Source organism: Rhea pennata, chromosome 9 (assembly GCF_028389875.1).
Source record: "Rhea pennata isolate bPtePen1 chromosome 9, bPtePen1.pri, whole genome shotgun sequence".
Lineage (NCBI taxonomy): Eukaryota > Metazoa > Chordata > Aves > Rheiformes > Rheidae > Rhea > Rhea pennata.
The window spans coordinates 22,225,304-22,246,984 of NC_084671.1; the positions used below are offsets into that span (position 1 = coordinate 22,225,304).

A 21,681-nucleotide genomic window follows, 5' to 3' on the forward strand; every position below is an offset into this window, starting at 1 on the left:
TAGTGCTGGCAAGTGAGTAACCTGACTCTGGGTTTCTCTACAGGAATCGTGGACACTTCAGCAAGTCCTTCTGTCCCATCTGCTGAAGAAGAATGCTCTAAATGCTCTCTCCTTTTTTCCATTTTTCTGTTTTTTAATAATTTGGTGGTTGAGATTTGAAGAGAGGGATGCTGACAGTGCAAGGGAGGGTTTTTGGGAAAGACCTTAAACCGTGGTTGCCGATGGCACCTTAAAAGGCGGAATGTGAATGGAGTATTTATGAGCAGTACCTGAATGTAAGTGCAGGTGAAGCTTTATTTTAGATTAGAGAAACTTCTGGTGAATCCAACTGTGGTGGTTTGGAAGTTGGTGTTCCCCACTTGCTTTTAGACCACTGCAGCAGGGCCGGGAAATGCTGCGTTTCCAGGGGTCAGTCTCGACTAGGGCAGAAGGGGAAGCTGGGTCTTCATGGCGCCGGCACCCAGCAAGCTCCTGAGCCCAGGGTCTGTAGAGACAAGGCTGTTCGACAATGTGGTCACTAGGGTCATTTCGCTTTTATCGTAGTAATGTGTATTGTATGTAATCCGTGTGAATAGCCTCACAGGATAAACATACTAAACTGTGCAGCTTTTCAGACAGAAATCAGTTTATTTATGCAGCTTAGATGTCATACCATTTCTCTTCTGTATTCTTGAAAAATGAACTAAAACACAGTTTGTGCTTTCAAGGGAGAGGTAAGGTGTGCCCAGGTTATACAGCTCGCCGAGCTGCAGCGTAGCATTTGAGCCTTCATCAGTTGTCTTTATCTGTAAAAAGAAATAACAAGCATGTGTTCTTAATGCATTAAATGCCTGCCTCCCCGGCTCTCCCAGGTGGCACGTCTGGTTTCTTTCCAGGACTCCTCTCCCTGTTTGTGTTTTTCACATGAACAGTATTCCACCTTCCTTTCGGAGGAGCTGCGAATGCTCGTGCTGTTTATGCCTTCAGAGAGTTTTCTCAGTCTGTGAAACTGCTGTAATGCAAGCCAAGCTGGCAGAAAGGTCACCTTCTGTTAATGACTTGCCTTTTACTTTCTTTCTCAGTAACAGCAATAGGAGAACCTACAAGTCTTCAGACATTGGAATTTAACAGACGTGCTTTGGAAGGGAAATGATTTTTTTTTTCTCTTTTCTCCCAGTGAGGAAGGCAGATAATGGTGATAAATTGTCAAATGTTGCTAATGAAGGTCCACTCCTAAGAATACTACTCCCTTGCCAGTATCTGTTACAGCATATTGCTACACCATATTGCTGTATCTCGGTGTGCTTCTTTTTTTGCAAAAATCCCCCTGAAACTGAAAGCACAAGATGTCATTCATTAAAATATAGCTTTATGAAGTAAAAATTGTGCTAAAGCAAAAACAAAATCAGAGGTATAAAGGCCAATACTGCTCTTCTGTTGCCAGCTCTCCAAGTGCCTTGCTGTTCTGATTTATCAGCAAAATGACCCCCACACAACCCCTCTGAGGTAGAGAAGATTTACCTCTTGTGCATGTGATTTGCTAGTACCAACCAAGTTGCCACTACTGCAGGGAAACACTAGTTTCTCTCCGACTGGTGTGGCTTCTCAGGTGCTTTTCAGTCAGCCAAAAGATCAATCGTACTCCTTGCATGGTTCAGTGTAGGTGCTGTCTTTTAAGACGAAACTCTGGACTACATCAGTTGAGGTCCTGGAGATCAAAAGCACTTGTGGCCTCTCATCCACAGAGGAGGATTTCTGCGCTATTCAGGCAGGTATTATGGAGCTGTGTTTCTGCATGCAGCCTTTGACAGGGGTGTCTGCCAGGCTTCACCACCTTGTCCTTGTCCTGCACTTTCCCTATGTTCCCACTATGAGCTGTGGCAATGCAAATGCTGGAACTAGCTCAGTCCTCTTGAGCTTGATCTTTGCCACTTCAGCACTTGAAACAGAGGGCATGGACAGAAGCCTAATCTAAGTCACCAGAAGAAGTTGATGGGCCTTGCAAAAGCCCCTTACAAAAAACCTTGCAGCATAGCAGAGCGATGCAGGGCTCCTCTGAACTCTGAAACCCAAGTCCCCCAAAAGCCATCGTGGGCCAAAGTGCAACCCAGGCACCCAGGTTCAGGAGCTGCTGTGCTGCTCTGCAGCATGGAGGCTCCCTGGCTAGGATGCCTGCATTAGCGCTACTGCGGACACTTACTGTGAGAAGCACTTTGGCCAATGTCATGTAGGCGATGTGTCAGAGTCAGGAATGTGTCCTCTGTGCCTGTTGCTTTTTCATCTGTGCTTTGTTTTGATGTTCACGAAGCCTTCAAATCCCCCCGTCTCCCCCCAAAAAAGGTTCTTTTTGTAGTGTTGGAGTAATGATTTCTGTAGTGTTTTGTAAGTAGACCCTGGCTAACCAATCCTGCATGTGTATTTTCACTAGATACCACAGTCTTGAAGTTTGCAAGACAATTTATATCTCTAATGTTGATTTTTATTAGAATTAGATGTATAGTTTTAAGTTGATGACACTTTTTGTTCTTCTTACGGATGTGAGCAATAACTTTTAAATGCTGTTTCATTACATATCTGTTATCCAAAGTTAGATATTTAAATATTTGCTAGCATGTTAATAAAACAAGGTTTCTCACTAGAATTAAAGGAACATGGCTATTTCCTGTGCTTTCAGTGTTGTTTCTTAGTTTCTGTCACCGTTTAGAGAAAACTGAAATGAATCTTGGGTGTGTAAATCATATCTGATAGTATTGAAGATCATTCCATCAAGTAATGCCAGATGAAAGCATTTATTGCTGGCTATTATGTAATCTTGTAATCATACTTAGGCTATTCCTCCATTGCTACATCATCTTCCTATAGGTACTTTGGAAGCATTTTAATACAGTATCCTTGACCGACAGTGACTTTCCTGGAATAAAAGGTTGAATCAGCAGATTGTTTATGAAGGAATGCTCACAAACCAAAATTGGATAAATGTATACGTAGGAAAAGCTCTTTTGGGGGAGAAGACATGCATGTTTTGAACCAGAGGTTCAGCATTTTGAGAGGTTCTCCCTATTGTCTGACCATAGGTCAGCTGTTTTTTGTTCAGATTTTGAAACTTAATTTTTGCAGTTATTTGACAAACCATTTTGGAGCTGAGTGAAATAATCTTTGCATAGCATTTTGTTACATTCCCCAAAGCTCTGTTCAGTTCTTGTGACATTTGTTCTGTTTAAAATCTAGCAGTTTTTCAAAATAAGTTTAACTTCTTGTTACTGTACTCTTCAATCCATATAACATGGTTAATTATTTTTTTAAAAAAAGTAATTTGCCTCTGCAGAGAGCCCACACCATTTCATTTCAAAGAGGCTAGTAAAACTTGATGTTGTACCACTAAGGAACATATCTTAAATGTTCAGAGTCCGTGGTATTTCCCCAGAGTGATTTATAATACAGCAAGAAATGGAAAGCTTAAGAAAAAGGAGGAGGATTTGGATGGGAACATTTAAAAATTCTTGGCAGATGCTTACTGCTAGGGAAGTTTAGGGGTTTTTTTTCTTTCCTTTTGGGAATGAGAAATTTCAAGGAGGAAATGGCTGATCTGGGTTCCTGAGAATGCTTTCAGAAGGCAAATTTAGAGAGCAACCTCATTTACATCACAGACCACATCCCTGTGAAAAATATAGCATGCACTCTTGCCTACTGAATTTAGCTGGTGATTTTGGGAACTGAGCCACAGCTGTTTAACAGAGGAACTGGCATCGCCGGCTGTGGTTCGCTGCACTGCAGAAAGCTTGTAGCTGAGCAGAAATAGCCATTTTCCACTGGAGAGAATGGAGTCAGCCAGGTGCAAGTATAAGCTGACATTCTTGGTTCTGAAAGTGAAGATTAAAGGCTTCCTAGGATTTGAGACATCCTGGCACTACATGAACAGCGCTATTTTGTTCGTATCGGATGAACTTCAGGTTCATGAAGTGATGATACTTTTAACATTTAGCAAATGATGGACGCAGAAGCGACATCATAGTTGTTACATTTCCCAAAAGTACTGGATTTCTGGCATCCTGGATTGTTCTGTGGCATTCAAGGAAGTTGTTGTTTTTTGCATTTCTGATGACAGCTCTTAGCTTTACCTTATTTTGAGCAGAGCTTCCCAAAGGCCTGGTTTAATTCTGCGATAGAGCTTTACCCAGGCTTTTCAGGATCAAGATTGTGTGCTGTGGTATGACTGCGAACAGCATGAAAGTTGGACAACCAGAGTAAGAGCGGTTTTCAGGGGTACCAGAAGAGCCCAAGGCATCAGGTAGCAACTGCTTTCCTTGCTGTTGATATTCAGGGTCATTCCCTCAACTTCCCTGCTTCTTGGGCATCAAATTATATTTAGATTGGACATTGGTACTAAAGTTTTCAGCGCTGGACTGTAAGTTTATTGTGGACTTCTTTAATCTGTATGGCAATGGGTTTGGCTGTGTAGTGGCAGTGTTTGTGAGTATTCAGGTACGAGGCAAACGTTTGCTAATCAGAAGCAGAGCACAAGTACGCTGAAGTCTGTTGCAGAGCCATCTGCCCAGAGGGTTGCTGAGTATCAGGAAGCTACAGAAGACAGAAATGCATGTAGGCTTCTTCTGAAGCCCTCCTACCTCCCTCTCTCTTGAGCATTTCTTTCACCAGAGGAACCTCAAGTCCCAGGCTAGATCAGAAGTTCTGTGAGAATTTTAATTCGGTTTAATTTTCATGGCTTGTGGAAGAGTTGGGGCACTGCTTGCCAAGGGAGTACAAGAAACTTGAAAGGAGAAGAAGGTCCAGGTGGATCTGTTGCTTTAACATGAACAATTGGAATATCTTGCCATTAAGGAGCAAAAAGCTGTTAAAAGGTAGTTGAATAGCTTTCAGAAACAGCATTTACAGAAATGATTTTTAGAGCAAATTTCCAGGCAAGAAGTGGTGCTGGTCGGAGACTGGTAGTTGTACAGAGAGGCAGGTTGGGTGTGTTCTGGGTTGTTCTGGTTTTGTGATGAGCCAGCACTCCCCAGGTTTGGGGGAGTTGGTCCAAATCCATACCTAATTATGTGGGAACATGTTCTCATTTCAAGAATGCTTGAAAATGGTTTTCCGTTAATAACAATTTTCTAACTAGTGCCCCTTCATACTGTGCTTCCCAGAAATAAGCTGTTTTCTGTAAGTGATAATTCATTAAAATATTCTAAATAGCTTCTGCATGAGTCAGTTTTTTTGAAACATCTATGTTTGAGTCCACCAAGCTCAATGTTTCATCAAAATTGTCCAAAATCCCTAAGGAAAAGTACTCACAAAATCGAGCTTTGCATAGCTAAAACCAAGGATGCTGTCCCGCTGTGATGGAGGAGCCCAGAGGAGGGACAAGTGACCCTCGCTGTCAATGATGGTTGCTAAATCCGTATGGATCATCCAGAGCACAACTTGGATGAAATGAGAAATAACATACACAACTGGCTTTTAAAGAAGCGTGACACTTCCAGGAGACAACTAGATAAAACGTTGTTATTGGGACTGTCTTCACATTGTGGCAGAAGGTGGTTACAAAAGCCGTGCACTGGGTCCTGCTTCGTGCAGCTGTCAGGCAGGGGTATAAGTCTCTGCCGATGAAATCTGCTTTTCCTTAAGGATAGGAGTAGGTTTTCAAAGCCAGATGGAAGAGAGGTCTAGAAGTTTTGAATATTTTTCATCTGTATTTGGTATTTCAAAGGGTGTGTGTCCTGCAAGCCTAGTTTTAATTGATGTTGCCCAACAAGTAAAAGGCAGTGGTGAATAATGTATAGTTCCGCCTTTGTTTTTAGAAGGAACAGCAGTAAAGCAAAGTATATGGAAACATCACTTTTTTAAACTGAGCTCGGAAGTTACCTTAGAGACAGCGAAATGAGTATTTCAGTCTGGACAAGGACTGGTCTACAGCCCCCAGAACTGTGGTTGTGCAGTAGTAAATAAAATTAAAGGTTTATCAGATAGTATTTGAATGGCATCAGCATACAAATTTAAGCAATTAATCCTAAAGAAGACATAAAGTGTACGCATTGTACTAGCAAAAACACCCTTTGAAGCGTCCTGCAAAGAAAGGCAAGTTGCCTGTAGCTTTCTTCCGCGCAGTGAGGCTCGTCGCTGCTCCCGCTGTGGCGATGCCCGCTCGTGGCTCTCCCTGCCTCGGGTCCCGTGGCCCTGCCAGCCGGGTTGCCGCAGCTCGGGGCTCGGCACGGCGCTGCCCGGCCTGCCCGCTCTGCGCCTTCCTCCATGGGATTAAAAACAAGCCCAAGGTCTTGATCTGTCCTCGAGGGGAGTAAAAGCACAACCGAAGCAAACAGATAACTCGCATGAGGGGTTTGGAGAGGGTTAAATGGGCTTCCCGGCAAGTCTTAAGCATATTCTTACGCTTAAGGGCTCGCTGCTAATCTCAAACCTGTGATTACTTAGAAAAAAATACATCCATTTTATCGTAGAGGCAGAGTGACCTCAGAAATGACTTGGCAACAAACTGGGGGGAGATAGGCCAAATATCTGTGGATGGGGACCCCAGTTAGCAGTGTTTACCCTGGCAAAATTCCCTTTGGCTTTACTGCCGACGCTGATGGAGTGACAAAGGCCGAGCCGAGGCCGAGCAGGAGGAGGTCGGGGGAGCGTTCCTGTGCGCTGCGGGGAGCTCTGGACGTGGGCTGAGTAGTCTCGTGCCTGGATTGAGTGCTGAGCTGAAGAGCTTTCCACTGCTATTTTAGCTTTTCATCTGCTGCATCGTTATCGCCCAAGTCTTTGGATAAAAAAAGCAGCCTCCCCTTACCTGATGTTTACAGACCTGCAGGTGGAAGGGTATTTGTGTTTTAAATCTGAGTTGACTGAGCAGCACCCTGATAGCGCTGAGAACGAGCACAGGAGCAAGGCAAGAGGACAGCTGATAAGAGGAGAAAATTGGAAAGACTTAAATGACCAGATAGGTTAGAAATTTTGGAGGAAAACAAAACAATCATGATGGAGCATAAAAGAAATACGTATATATATATGTGTGTGTGTGTGCACGCGCACGTGTGTGTGTATATATATTTATGCACACGCGCACACACACACAGCCATAAAATGAGACTGAAATTTATCTTTCACTTTTTTAGTCTGTTTTTCTAAACTTATTAAGAAAAAAGAAAAAAATAGTGCTGATACTAAAGGCATTTATGTCCAAACCTTATTTAAACATAATGGGAATTTGGCAGCAAGTTGATATTGCAGTCTTCAAATAAGGAAGAATATATATCTATATATCTATCTGGCTATCTATATATTTCTCAAAAGAATCAACTTCTCAGTAAAGAACTTAGTTTGCAATTTGGAGAGTGTCATAGCCCAAACTGTAAATACTACATCAGAGGAAAAGGAGACAAAAACGTCATTCCTGCTTTCGGGCTGGAGTATCTTACTGGCTTCGCTAAGAGCTGCTGCCTCCTTGACGCTTTAGTCGATCGAGTCGTTTCATGAGGTATCTAAATGAGGAAATAGCTTAGGTGAAATCACTTACTCTTGAAAACCTTAACTTGCATATATACCAATGCCCCGACAAGAGAAAGTTCTCTCTTGTATCTAAAATCATGTTGAAGTTAGCTTATATTTTACACTAAGAAATCACTGTGCGTCTGCCTCAATTGTAGAACTGTAGCATATTAGAAATAAAATTTTCTGTGCTATTAATTGCTGCATTTTTCTAAGTAGCTTAATTCCAGCATGTATTTTCTTCATATATTTTCTGGCCTTTCTTTTGTTTAAACCTAAAATCAAATTATAATAGCTGTTTTAAATATCTAATCTCCATGGTTTCTTACTGCCATTAAAATAAATAAAATATGTATGTAATGAGGAACAGAAGGTGGTTCAAGTATTTCCCCTGCGTTCATCCGTTTTTACAGTCTTGTCCATGGTCGCTTTTCTTTTTAGGGAGGTTAACAGGTAAATGCCTATAACCTGTATTTAGTTTCAGAAGAAAGCATTGCTTTAAATCTCTCTAACTTGCAAGTGCTGTCATTATGCTTTTTGTGAGTAGTGTGCAGTTATTAACGAAGAAATATACTGTTGCATATACTGCGGTGCATCCCTCCACCTCGCTTTCCACGTTGTCTGTAAAGCTAGACAGTGGTCACCGTGATTAGGTGCTTGGGGATTAGAAGCAGAGGTGTCTGGCTATAAAGGTGAGCTGTTAGTGTTATAAATAGCCAAAGACAAACTGGTGTCCCTGGGATCGTCATCTTTTGGTCTGCGGTAGACGCTGGCCACAGGGGCATTGCGGCCCGTTACCTGAGTTGTTATTTATTATCCTAATAAATATCCTAATGTAAGCAAGGGTGTTAGGGTGGTGGGTGTATTTTGTGAGCTGAGTGTTTGAAGCTACTGCATAAATCTTTTGGGGTTTCTGTGCAAGCATGAACGACTAGAAATAGTTGCAATGATTTTAGTGCATGTTGATTCTTTCATTCTAATTTTGTATTTGAAGTCAGCTGTGTGAGTGGGATGACGGGATTCCCTTTCCCGCAGAAGGGAGAAGCTTACGAGTATATCAGTAGGTGAATGAATTGCTCAACTTTGCGTCGCTTGTGAAATACTTTCCAGAGGCAATGCTTTTTTTAATTGCCAGTATTACAGATTGGCTTTGGGATCTGAAAATCTAGACGAATCTTTGTCAGTGATAGTGTTTCTGCAGGCCAAATGATGCTTTCATTTACACCTGTGCAACTGCGTTAGCCAGCTGGCAGCTGGGGCTTGGCAGAGGCCGCTTGTAGATGAAGCAAATTTGATAATGAATCAGTAAGAAGCAATAAACACGGACCCTTCGCAGGGTTTTATATTTCCTTCTGCAGTGAAAAGATACTATTTGGCAGTTCAGGCGTACATGTTTTCTTCTCATCTTGTTTGACATCGGTTAGGTCCTGTTTAGCTGGTGGCCCTGAAGCCGCGGGTGGGTAACAAAGTAGGAGGGCGCAGGTTGGATGTGGAGCTCGAGCTCTGGCATCGCTCCCTGGGAGCGGTGCGCGTGGAGGAGAGGGCTGTGGTGAAAGCTGCTGGTCCCTTTTGTTGTCCTTCTCTTCGTGTCTGCATTCACTGGAGCAGCAAGCCGAGGCTAGAGCGAGGAGAGTCCTCATGTGCCAGCCGAGTGGGCCAGGGGAAGTTCCCGGGGGCTGGGGCTGGGGATCTGCTGCAGTCGAGTTCTCGATTTCCCGCTCCCTCAGCACCAGCAGGGCAACGTGTGGATACAGACCAAGAGCTCCTGGCTCCAGTTCCCCTTCCAGCTGCTCAGGCCAGAGGAGGTGGCACAGAGAGGGCAGAAGAAGAGGCCTCGTGATGGCAAAGCTGCCGGAAGGACTACGTACAGAAAAGTTTTGCTCAGCTGAGCCACCCTGGGGCTGGAGACGCTCAGTGCTAACAAAATATGGCTTTAGCTATCAGATTCTATTAATCCAGTGTGAAATATAAGCATTTTTTTCTTGCAATTTAATACTTGTTCTCTTTTTGGAGCCCACCGCACCTGCAGGACAGAAAAAGTCGCCACTTAAGTGGCAGACCCAGAGGGTTTTCTAACCTCTTTCTCTCCCCAAGCTGTGTGTCTGCCTCACCCTTCCCTTTCCCTCCAGCAAGTTTTATGCAGCTGCTCTAACAGCTCGGGGTGTGAAAGCATGTAACATAAAATGATAGTAGGATACTTCATATGGGAATTTTACTCCTGCCTTTTCTTCCTCAAAAATAGCCGGACCATTTTTAAGAGAGCGTGCCGAGAGTGCTGGTGTTAGGCAGAGGTGCAGCAGCGTGACGTTGTGCACAGAGCTTTCCCCAGCTTGAGGCAAAATACAGGAGCTCGTGATGAGAAGGGTTAAGCGATCAGGAGGAAAGGCAGCACTGTGCACGCTGCAGCTAATACATGAGCATATTTGTGTTCAAATGAATGCTGTAGACTGTTCTTCAGAGAGTACCAGTGATGTTTGTGTACCAAGAACAATGACAAATCCTAAATTCAATATGAAAATATTCAGATTGTCTCCAATACCCATTTTATGCTAATAGAAATTATGATACTTAAGAAAAAAAATCACTTTGAAGAAATGGAAATACAAATGGTATTAAACTAACAGGATCAAATTGATTCTATTGAATCTAATTTGCAACTTCATTGCTCCAGATTTATTCAAGTGTAATTCTATTCATATGAAAACTAGAGTAACAATGTGATGCATCAGGTTTGCAGATCTCCCCTGGAGATCATTAGCTTGTATACAATTGCATTAAAATTTAATCTATAGGCTGCTGCCAGTTTTTGCTTGGTTTGAGGAAATCTGCATATGTTGGAGCCTCCGGGTAGTTTAAATTAAAGCAGTTAAGAAAATGTAACAATGATGCAAGGAATGTAGTCAAATATTTATTGTCTTAAACAGTTCAGCACATTTGATATAAATTTAAGTAGAACAGTCATCAGTTCTGTCTCTGCATCAGTATAAGGACACTTTCTGAAGAAAGATGCAATATGATACAGATGATACTTTAACTCAATTGCAAAATGAAGTAAATTATTACATAGTGTAATACTGAACACCCATATGGAAAACTCTTGTGATAGGGTACAGCTGAGACTATTTGTGTTAAAAGCAGCAACAATCTTGACTGAATGTGTGTTAATCTAGTACGGTAGTATTTAGCAATTCTTGGGAGACTCCAGTGTGTTGGGCCCAGCACAGGAAAAGGTGACAGTGTGTACTCCTGTATGCCATGCAGCGGACATGCCGTAGAAATACGGCTGGTGGATAAAACAGGCCAGTGGGAAAAGGGCAGATGGGGCAGTTAGATAATATAACCAGCTGAGCTGAGCACGCGCTTCCGGGGTTTGCCTTTTTGCATCTCTTTCTCTCTCGCACTCTCTCTCAGATTAACCCGTAATATAAAATATGCTTAAGAACAACAAACTTAATTTTGAATATTCTAATATATATGGTTAGGTTTTCCACCAGAGTATTTTACTCTTATGCCTGCTATTACTATTAAGGCAGAAATGTGCCAGTGAAATGAGGGATGGGGAAGGTGTTACCTAAAAACTATTTCTGAGAAAATATGTGTTTTTCCAGAGCAATAAAGACTCGTTTGCAGCAGTAGAAGTTTTTATAGGCATATACTTGTGCATGGGTTTTATATTTGTGTTTTTGAAGTACTTACTTCCTGAAGAGAGAAAATGCAAGAAACTACCTGAGCTGTCGTGTTGCTCCACAGTTTGCGTTGTGTGAATTCCTGTTGCAAAAGCTGGATGAACCGCACTGGCTCATCCTTGAAACCTGAACTTTCCTTCAACTTTCTTGGTTAATACTTTGCCTATAAATCTGTTCATAACCCCCTGAACACCGTTGGCTTTGAACTCCAGTGAACCTACCCGGTGAAATTCTCATCCAAGCTTTTATCTTCTCTCACCTTGATATATTTTAGCTTCCATCTTTATGGCCTGGCATACACAAGCTGAATGTAATGGTGATAAATGTGCTTCTGACAGTAAAAGCCATAAAGTATGCATTAGAGATTAATCTAAAGCAAATCCTCATTCCCAACCCCTTAAACTTGGGGAAGTTTAACCTGGGAGGAGCCAAGGAGCCAACGTTTGCAGCTGCAGCCCATCTCTGATGGCGAGCGCCTTACTGTTTGGTGGGCTGGTCTCAAAAGAGCATGGTTTTTTGTTAGGTGGCTTTTCTCCTGCAAAACGTTTAGGTGCTCACTGAAATAACTGGCTCCATTTACCTTCCAAGTGTTTTCAGATACAAAGACAGAAGAGTAGTTTTATGATAGTATTTGAAGGAAGGAGAAGAACAAACAATGACAGATCAGAAAACAAATCTTTCCAGCTCTTCCTTCCTATTTCTCTTTTCCTGATGCACACAGGGTATTTGCAATAAAATCATATGCATTGCTTCCTCTTTCAGGAGGGAAGTGGCCAGTATATTTTCTTCTTTTTTTTTTTTCTGGCAGCATGCGAATCTATCAAGCCGTAGCAGAAAAAGCTTATTGTAGGGCTTTGTAATCTTTTTCTTTTTTTTAAAAAAAAAATATATGTTTGTTAGTAAAATTCCTTATTATCTGCCTCTATTCTGCAGCTTCTGAATGATGTAGAGCAGTATAATTTAGGAATCTTTCTTGGAGAAAGAGCGTGTCAAAAATGAATCATACCTATGATTTTGTTACTTTAAATAGAATTCTTGTAATGTATATTTACATTTAAATCAGCTGAACTGATTCAGAAAATGCAGGTTATCAGGAAACTGGCACGTGTGTTGTCGCGGTGCAGCTGTTTGCAGATTCTGGCCCCGGGCCAGACTTTATACCTGCTGCCCTATATTGAGCCTGTTTAATGTAGAGCCCCTTTTTAGGTGGACCGTAGGCTGCCTGGTAGTCTTTAAACTCAAAATGTTCACGGGTTAGGCTGGGAAAGAGGACAGTCTGTTAAGGCACTTGTTTTGCTTTCTTTGAGAGGGAAGCGAGGGGAGGATGGAAGGGAGGAGCAGCTCTGCTCGGTTGTTTAGTTTGCTCACAGGGTGATCCAGTACGCTCCTGGATCGCCTGAGCGCCTCAGGGTGCAGTTCAGGAGTGAACGTTTCAAGTGCTGTTACAGACTTTATACAAAATCGCCTGTCAATTTAACCCCTGTTTGTTGCTGTTGCTTTATTAGTAGAAAAAATACTGTTTCAACAGTCTTTGCTAACTTCTCGCAGGGACTTGCACTGAGTTAGTATTTGCAAAGCACACTGAGCTTCTCAGAAGAAGCTTGCAACAGGTATATGTATGATTTCCAATATACAGTCTTCCTACAAATGTAGGCAGACAAATTACTTTCCTAGGGAGAGCACTCTTATAACCTCAGTGGTATGCTGAAGGATTTAGGCATAAGTCTACTGGCTTGAAATCTTTAAGCATGAAATTGAACCATTTATTGAATTTGCTGGATTTAGACATGTGCTCCAGTGTTTTCTTGAGTCAGGACGAGCGGTCCAAGTCCTGTGTCATCGTCATCAGAGATTACAAACACCAAAACGTGTTTGTGGGGGGATTGCAAGGAGACACGACCAGTGCTCGGAGTGATGTGCTCTTCCTCAAAGCCGTAGCAATAGGCTCCGAGTTTTGGGGTGTTTTTTGTTCATTTGTATTCTGTTCTGCTTTTCAACTCTTCTCCTCTCAAGAAAGCGCCACTGGAGAACATTAGCTAAAACCAAATGATACTGGAGCATATTTCCTTGTTCATTGCTGCTTCTTCAGCTTAATTCTGCTAAATTGAAATTTTAAATAATGATTAACTGTAGTTTACTCTTAAAAGCCAAAGGTATCTGTAAAGCATCCGCGCCCCCCTGCAGGAGCATGATACATGCAGGCAAGGAGGGCGGAAATGCACCCGAGTCCCCTTGCTCTTCCTGCTTCCTTGCCTTCTGCGCCCCCCTTCGCGTGCTCTTGCTTCCGTGTAGCAGAACCTCAGGGGGCTGCAGGGGGGCGAGGCGACTCCTGTTATGTTTTATATTTTCACTTTTTCCCCATGCTGCTAAAAATAAGGTGCTGATGTGGTAACGCGTAAAACTTTATCAGTCCTGAGAGACAGCTGCTGGAGACGCCGACCGTCCTTCAGCCTTGCCGGGTAACGAAACTGTGCCGTCTGCCCCGGGTGCCTTTTGAAGCCGAGAGCGCAGCAGCTCCCGGCCGGTGGGACGGGGGCGAGGCGGGAGCTCGGCCCTTTGCGGCCTGCGACTCCGGAGGCCAACGTGAGCTTGTCTGTGCTCTGCTAGGAGCCTCCTGCTCTCGGAGAGATAAATATGTAGCAGTAAGAGAAAAAAAATTAACGAATCTTAAAAAAACCCACGATGACTCCATTTTATTGTGGGGTTCTTGTGAGTGGTAGTTCTCTTAGAGCACCTGAGCTGTAATTAAAATGTAATGTTTGAAAGTATTTCATTTGTATAGTTAACTATGTTAGACTGCATTGCTTAAAGACATCTGTGGGAAAAAGATAAGTGATTTGTTTTATGCTGTTATGCTTTGCCTAGATTTTCATTGCTGTTAGGAGATTTATTAGTATTTTTTATGACTGGTCATAGCCTATGTTCTTTAAAATATTATTTGCAATTTCCTTTCTTTAGAATGTGCCATTTAAGGAACATGAGTCAGATTTTCCATTAGTTGTATCAGGGAAGTCATAAAAATGCCAAAAGGATTGTATCTATGCACCATATTATGTGGGAGAATGAATTTGGCTCTTACTGCATAAAATTAAAACAATAATTAAGCTTTGGCAGAAAGCTTGGAAGGAAAACTGCTAGTGGTGTATTTATTGTATGTGATAATTAAATGGTAGTTACAAATTCCACTATGCCCTAATGCATCCTAATGGAAAGACTTAGGCCTCATCAAAATCCTCTAGCAGGTGCTTTAATATCTAGGGAGAAAGGAGGGGGAAATCCAAGGAAAAGATGAAACGGGAGTGCTACGCTGCAGCAGGGTGGTGGCTCTGGTGCCCTGGTGAGGGGCAGGGAGTTGGCCGACGGAGTAAATCGGGTCACTAAAGAGCGGAGGAAATCCTAGGAGAGGGCTTCCCCTCCCCATCTGCTTGGGGGAAGGGCCAGCGATGACTGGGACGGGCTAAGAGGTTCGTGTGGCACCCGTGCTAGTCCTCTGCGCACATCCGCTTTGTGTTCCCTGACGTGAGGTGTGTCGTGTGCTGGCACCCTTGTACGCCAGACCACTCGCAAGGGGATGGGGTCTCCGCACGTTCTCGTGTGCTTCGTCCTCCACACGGGCTGAATCTTTGCGGGAATGGGAGAGGGAAAAGCTGATGAGCGCGGTCGTGGAAGGTCATAGCTGGCCGCCTTTTGGTGCCTGAGCTGGCCCGGGGCAGCGGAGGGACGGTCCTGTGCGCAGTCCTGCACGTGCGAGATGGGTGACTCGTGGTATTCTGGTGCAGGGCTGAGCTTTTGGGGATGTCATCCCTCTCCAGGGACTTCTGTGCCCACATTGGCTGATCTCCACAAAGTGCCAGGGGAAACTGGAGCACCGAAAGAACCGCAGGGCAGGAGGCTGCCTGATGCCGCCTCTTACCGGTGGCAAGGAGGAGAGGGCAATATCCACAGGTACGTAACAGGTGTTTAAGAGCACTCTGCCCAAATTAAGATAAGAACAGAGTAAGAACAGAGGGACCGTATTTTTTTCCTAGTTTCCAAGACTCTTCTCTGTGCACCAGATATTTATTAGGTTTGCACAGAGGTTGCTTGCTTTCTCCATTCTTGAACTGCTGGTGCCTCATCTGATCCTCCTGCCACATAATGTAAATTTTGGAACAGGAGGGACTGTTTGGTGGTTGCCTTGCTGGTGAGATTGTTGCTCACCCATGGGCATGTTGTTAAGTCCACAAAGTTAGCTCGCAGGAGATGTCATTTGCTTATTTACTGGTATGTGATTGCATCTCCGTCTTGCAACATTATGTTTTTGCTTTTTTTAATCTTTTACACAAAGCTGCCTACACCATTTGGAAGCAGTCACATGTATGAAATATCACTGAATACAGGAGTGTGTTTTATTAGGTTTTCAAGGCAAAAAAGCCCTAAAAATACGGTAATTTGGTATCTTAAGTAGAGCTATAAAATAACTAAACAATTCTTTATTAATGCCTTAATTTTTGGTGGGAGGCGATTTTTACAAAAGATTGCAAAGTTTCCACCAACTTTGATCTTGCTTTGATTTTCCCCACCCAGAAAGTAGAAATTGTTCTAAAATAAGATAAAAATAAAAAAAATTGTAGATTAATGAAAGTAATGAACTTTGAACAATATTACATGTTTTTACAGCTTAAGAATTGCTTTCAAACATGAATAGTGTCATTTGGCAGGTAACTGTTGTGCTAAAAGCTGTTCTTTTGTATCAGTAGTATGAGTATTATGCAACATTGCAGTTAATAATGTTTAATGTTACTGGATGTTAAATGACTTGAGTAGTATCTTCATTATAAATGCATGTTTACAAAGATGAGGAATTCTTGTTGGAGTGCCAGATGGTTAAATAACTATAGGTTGCCAAAATTAAATGAATTTTTCAGCCTTTAATGATGTGAGAATTGCTGTTGCACATGCATATTTATTGGAGAAGTGTTCACAAACACTGTTCCTAGCTTCAGGGCTCCTTTTGCCTTTGTCCTTAACCCATCAATTAAAACATACGTCTCTGTATAACATTATACACCCTTCTCGCAGCAATTAAAGTTAAAGCTCAGATGTTTCGTGCACCATTTGGTCAAATGTAGCTCTGAATGAGTAGCATTACTGTTGTTGTGTCTTTTCTCAGACTCATGTTTTCAGGTGGTAAAGTGCATGTAAGTGTAGAGTAGAAAAGGGAAGATTTACCAAAAGACGACTCTCTAATTTGACACGTAGAGTCATGCACTGTGTTTTAGATACACTTGTGAGAAGGAGTAGAAGCAAAAGTTTATTTTTCTTTAAATGGTCTTCTTGAAAACTGCTGGTACAAAATTGGAGACAGGGGAATTGAGCAGTATTATTTTTTCTTTTTTTAATATTCTCCTGAAAAATAATTTTCTGCAACGTGACAGCTGTAGGTGGAGAGGTTTCCTAGAAAGTGTCAGAGGAGGAGAAGATCCCTGAAGACACGTGCAGACGCACAGCAGGGGTTTGGAGGGAGGCTCAGTCCCAGACGCGACCAGAAGAGCCTTGGACACGCGCCTCCTCCTCCGGCGTCTGGCGGAGCCTGGAAGGAAGCTGCGTTCCCGCGAGAAGCCTGCCTCGCGCTGGAGTAGCTCGCTCCAGGTCTCTCAGCCCGGCTGGTGATTCAGTACACAGAGCCGTTCTTGTGGATCCCGTTTTCTTAGTAATTTTATATTTTAAGTTAGCGATCTGTTCCTTCTTTCTCTTGTTGCTGGAGTTCATAGAACACCAGTCAAATTGCAGTCCTGCTGTTAGAGCTGAGGAGCAGCAACCTGCTTTCGGGGCAGGCCGGCGCCGCGCGATGCTGGTGGGAGCCGAATTCCCGCTGCCCTGGGCTCCGGCACGTCGGAGCTGCTGAGCCTCTGCCCGCGCCGCGGGACCGCGGTGTCGCTGGGCTCGAAGTAACCGTTGGGTTACGTCTAGGCTGCGAGGTGCTTGCACTCCGCCTGCTCTCCTCGTTTCGCAGGCGAGTGACGCGCAGGGGGACGAGGCGGCCCGGGAGGGCCAGGGCGCCGTGCCGGAGGAGGGTGCTCGGCTGAGCCCCTCGCCCTGGACGGCAGCAGGAGGCCGCAGGGATGCTGCCGGCCGCGGGGGTTTGCGAGCACTCGCGGGGTGCAGGCTCCCGGAGAGGTTTTCACCGTGCCCGTGCCCGCTCGCGCCGGCCCTCTGCCCGTATTTATGCGGGCTCCAGCCCTGGAATTCACCCCAATGGCAGAACTTCTTAACAGCCTGCCTAAGCCTCCTTCCAAATACTCCTCGCTCGTAAAATGTGCAGTGAAAAACAGGGAGATGGGATGAACGGGGGAGTGCTTGCGTTAACATACGTAGCAAATGTCCAAAAATGATTTAGTTAAGTTAGGCTGCCTGATAGTTTTCAGTTTTCACCCAGCAACATAACTTTTGTTTGTATTATAGACCAAATCTGTTCTAATTTTATTTTTATACGTATTTTATAATAATAAATTATTATAATTATTATAATAAATATTATTAAAATATTATACTATCTTTATTTTATATTTTTATATTTTATAATTTTGCTCTGCCATTGGGTAGAAAGGAGAATAAAAGAATATGGTTAAATTTTCAAGTTACAAAAACATAACCAGTACTTGTAATTTAGCAGCTGCTGCAAACACTTAGGGGTATTTTCTATAGCATTTATAAATTCCCTGTGGAAGTGAGTAAGACAGGGATTCTCATTCAGCATTTCAAACTCAGAAGATATTTTAACCTTTGCTTGAATTATATTTTCAAGTTTAGGATCTGCTCTGCCTGGCTGAACAGTTGCACAGATGGCTGCATTTTGCATATTCCTTTGTCTAGGGGAAAAAGAGACCACATGATCAGTTACTGGCTTAAAGCACTGTTAATCTGTATTTTACATTCTCTTTATAGGACCTCAGAGATTCTGGGAAGATACTTGGAAAATGGTTGTTGATAGTGTAAGACCTGTAGGATGTGTTGTATTTTGTTCTTGGAAGTCAAAGAGCTACTTTAGCTACTACTTATTAATCCTGGTGAATAAATTTTATAGCTTCACCCCCTAAAGTTTAATGTCTGTAAGCCTGTTGTGTAAAAATAAAAATTGACTACACCAATATATAGTAAATCTTACTTTGTTACTGGAATAAAAGAAATTTTTAAAAAATCTTTTAATAGCCAAAATTCCTAATGAAGTAGAAGTGGACTTTATGTAGAAGTAGGCTCCTTCTCTGAGTCACTGAAGTGGTTATAAAGTTAAATATCATTTTTAGTCTTTCAGCGTACCACAGAATGCTAACTTTTTTCGCTGGATGCTTTTGGGAAAACCTGTACTGTGGACTATACAAATCAAGCACAATTTGATAAGAGTCTGAAAACCCGTGGAGTCAATGATGTATCACCACAGCAGAAAATTTTAATGTACAAAAGTAATCCTAGTATATTGTGCTTTGTAATAGTTTTCACAAGTAAATTTTTAAATCATGTATTAGCTAAGGATTGGTAGATTAATATGTAGTGTGTGTAAATCTACATATGTGGTACATGCAAGAGCTCTTGCCAAAACCACTGAGAGTGATGCAGTGCTGAGGGGGTTTAAGTAATCTGTCAAGTTTATAAGAAGTTACCACTATGATATAGGCACAAAAGGGATTTTTCTTCTCCTATTTGAAAGTCTTAAGCTAATTATAAAGGCTGTTAATTATGGTTTTCATTCTGTAAAAAAGATTGTTTTCTGTAGTCTTCACAGTTGTTATCCTTTTAAACGAACAAGTGCAACCTCATCCATGCAGTTAAAGCTGTTTCTCAAGGTAGATATAACTGGGCAGAGACTTTAAGGCTTTATTCTAGTTTGTTCCTGCAGTCACGGGGTTGTCTGTGCTGTTGGGTGGAAATGAGATGATCGTCCTGCAATGCTACGTGAGTCTTGCAGATCAGGGTAGGATATAGGGTGGTTTGAGATGCTGCTGCTCACTGTGTTGGGATCTCCAATCCTAAGTGCTAGCAGTCAGGCATTTCTGGTAGATACTTAATTCACTCCTATTGCGTTATTCTCAGAACATCGAGGGGTGTTTATGTGGCAGAACACACGCACGCACGCCGGGCCCTCTGGTCAGCTGAGTCCTCCTCCCCTAATTTATTCTTGGGAGAAAAGGTTAAATTTCCCATAGATTTTTGAGGATTTTTTTTTTCCCCTCCTGTGAATTTCCTAGTAAGAAAGGCTAAGAAAGTGTTACGGGAAGGGTAGTGTTAGCTGAGGAGTTTGGTTACCCGTAAGCACTGCTTCCAGTTCCTCAGACACAGCAGGAGCTGGTATGTAAGGGCCAGAAGTTGCTAGTTTAGTTCATGTTAACAGAAACATGAAGAATGTTGTCTTATAAACAGAGTAGAAGCTCTTTTTCTTGTTAGATATCTGGAAATGCAATAATGCATGGAAATGTTACAGTGCAAAACTTTAGAAGTCTCAAGAGTGGTTCTGGATTATTTTAAGCTTTGCAGATAAGGAAACTCGGTCTGAAAATTTGCACTTGTTTATTACATATGAAAGACAGAATTTTGTCTCTGCTTCTGTTGATAACGATCTTAGTTACCTCTAGGTTGCCTTTTTTCCATAATACCATTACTATATTTTTGACTGTTTAATACCATACAGACTCTATGTTAGTAATATAAAACACTGTAAGTGGAGATGCTGAGAAATTAACTGTCATCTTTCTTCTGTTTTTTTTTTCTTTTTTCCCAGCGGAACCCCTGCCTTTAATGGACTTGTGCCGAAGATCAATTCGTTTTGCTCTTGGCAGAGACCGCCTGCATGACATAGAAATTCTTCCTTTGCCTCTGTCTCTGAAAAATTATTTACAGTATCAGTAACACATCTAGAACCCTCTGGCCTAAATCAATGCAAATGACAGAAAATTGTTTACAACAAAATATTAACCTTCATGATGGACACTTAAGTGTTATTTAATTTTTAATATATTTTTTTTCTGAACCGGTGATAGCAGATCACTGTGGGGGGGGGATTACTCAAGAATGTGAAAACATTGATTTGATCTAGATTCATACGTTATCTGTTGCCTATTCTGTTTACAGTCCTGAAGGCGATTATCCTCAGCTGGCATGTAATGGTTTATCTTCGTTGATGTTGATAAATGCCAACAGAATATCTGGCCTGCAAGATCCATCCTCATGCAGGACAGAGTATTCTTCAGTAGTGTGATTTTTCTCCCTCTCTCCCCTACACACACATATCCTTATAGATGTAATAAATTATCAAAGGAAAAATCTCCATAGGTAAATTCTGAAAAATGCTTAAACTTTGGTTTGAGTTTCTAGAGTTGTTAAGAGCTTTGAGTGTTGAGCACTCTGCATAATAAGGCCTATAATATTTAAAAATCTTAACATCAAAAAGAGGGAGGGAGAGAGAGAGATTATCATCCAGAAGGAGAGTATGTGATTTAGGAACGTGAGAGGAACAAAAGGTATACAAGTCTGAAAGATCAGTTTTTGGCTATGGTAACAGTAAGAAGCAGTCCATTGTTTTCAAGACCAAATCTTATCCCTCCAAAGTTCTGCAGCTTATAACAAAGTGTTCACTATCCCAAGATTTTAGGATATTTGTATTTTAGAAAGCTTGTCACTTTTTTATTTGAACAAATGTATAATTTTTATGTGGTATGAACTCTAAATACTTGGTTCTCTCTTTAATGTATGTGTGGTTATAATGTTTATTTATCTGTTTAGAGTCTGTGGAGTTCTCATTTAACTGTTTCCTATCTTGGAGAGGACTGATCTGTTTTTGTTTTCCCCAGCTCCACCTGAAATGTATTAATTTTTCAGGCTCATCCTATTTTTGATGCTGCTTTCTATTTGCATTTCTTACATGTTTCAGTTTATCTGCCTGATCAGTTATCTAGTTTTTAAACTGGAAATTGTTGTTACGGCAGGATGTCAAATGTTTAGACTGAGCTGCCTTCAGCATATTTTAATGTGAATTTACTGATGAATGAGGAGAAAATTTCTAATAAAGTCTACTGTCCAAAATAAAACTTGTGTCTCTTTTAATGAAGTGCTAAGTGTAGACAGCACTGCACACAGAGTTGAAGTTCAGTTTCTCCTGCAGCTTTGCAGATGCTTCTGTCCAGCGCTTCTTTGGAATTGCTATTTTGGGTTCATGTGTGAGCAAAGATGGTGACATTGCAGGCAACATAATGTCCTCCTGCATCCACTCACTCTGTATATACTTACACTCTAGACTGAGGCTTTTAACACGTTTCTGGCCAGACTGTGCTAAACAAAACCTCAGTTGTGAGCTAAGTGGCACTCTGGGACTTAATCTGTCCAGAGCAATGGGTTAAAGCTTTTGGTCGACCTGCTTTTGAGGTAAGTTGAAGTTGTGCTCTAGGTTTCTTTCTTTTCCTACTTTGTTTAATTTGAATCTTTTGTTTTGCTAGGTACATGGGAGGAAGGGGATATAAAGAGGTACTAACTCACCCAAATGAAAATACTTAGCTGT

At 42.1% G+C, this 21,681-nt stretch overlaps 1 protein-coding gene across 2 annotated transcripts in view; it reads left to right on the plus strand.

Annotated features, from left to right (window-relative positions):
• SPSB4 (splA/ryanodine receptor domain and SOCS box containing 4) overlaps positions 1–21,214 on the plus strand; it is a 159,940-nt gene extending 138,726 nt beyond the window's left edge. For both annotated transcript variants that reach the window (XM_062582792.1, XM_062582793.1), the window contains one exon: positions 19,909–21,214. In XM_062582792.1, the coding sequence (XP_062438776.1) occupies positions 19,909–20,036 (128 nt within the window). In that variant the 3' untranslated portion in view covers positions 20,037–21,214. The remainder of the gene's footprint in view (positions 1–19,908) is intronic.
• The last annotated feature ends 467 nt before the right edge of the window (positions 21,215–21,681 follow it).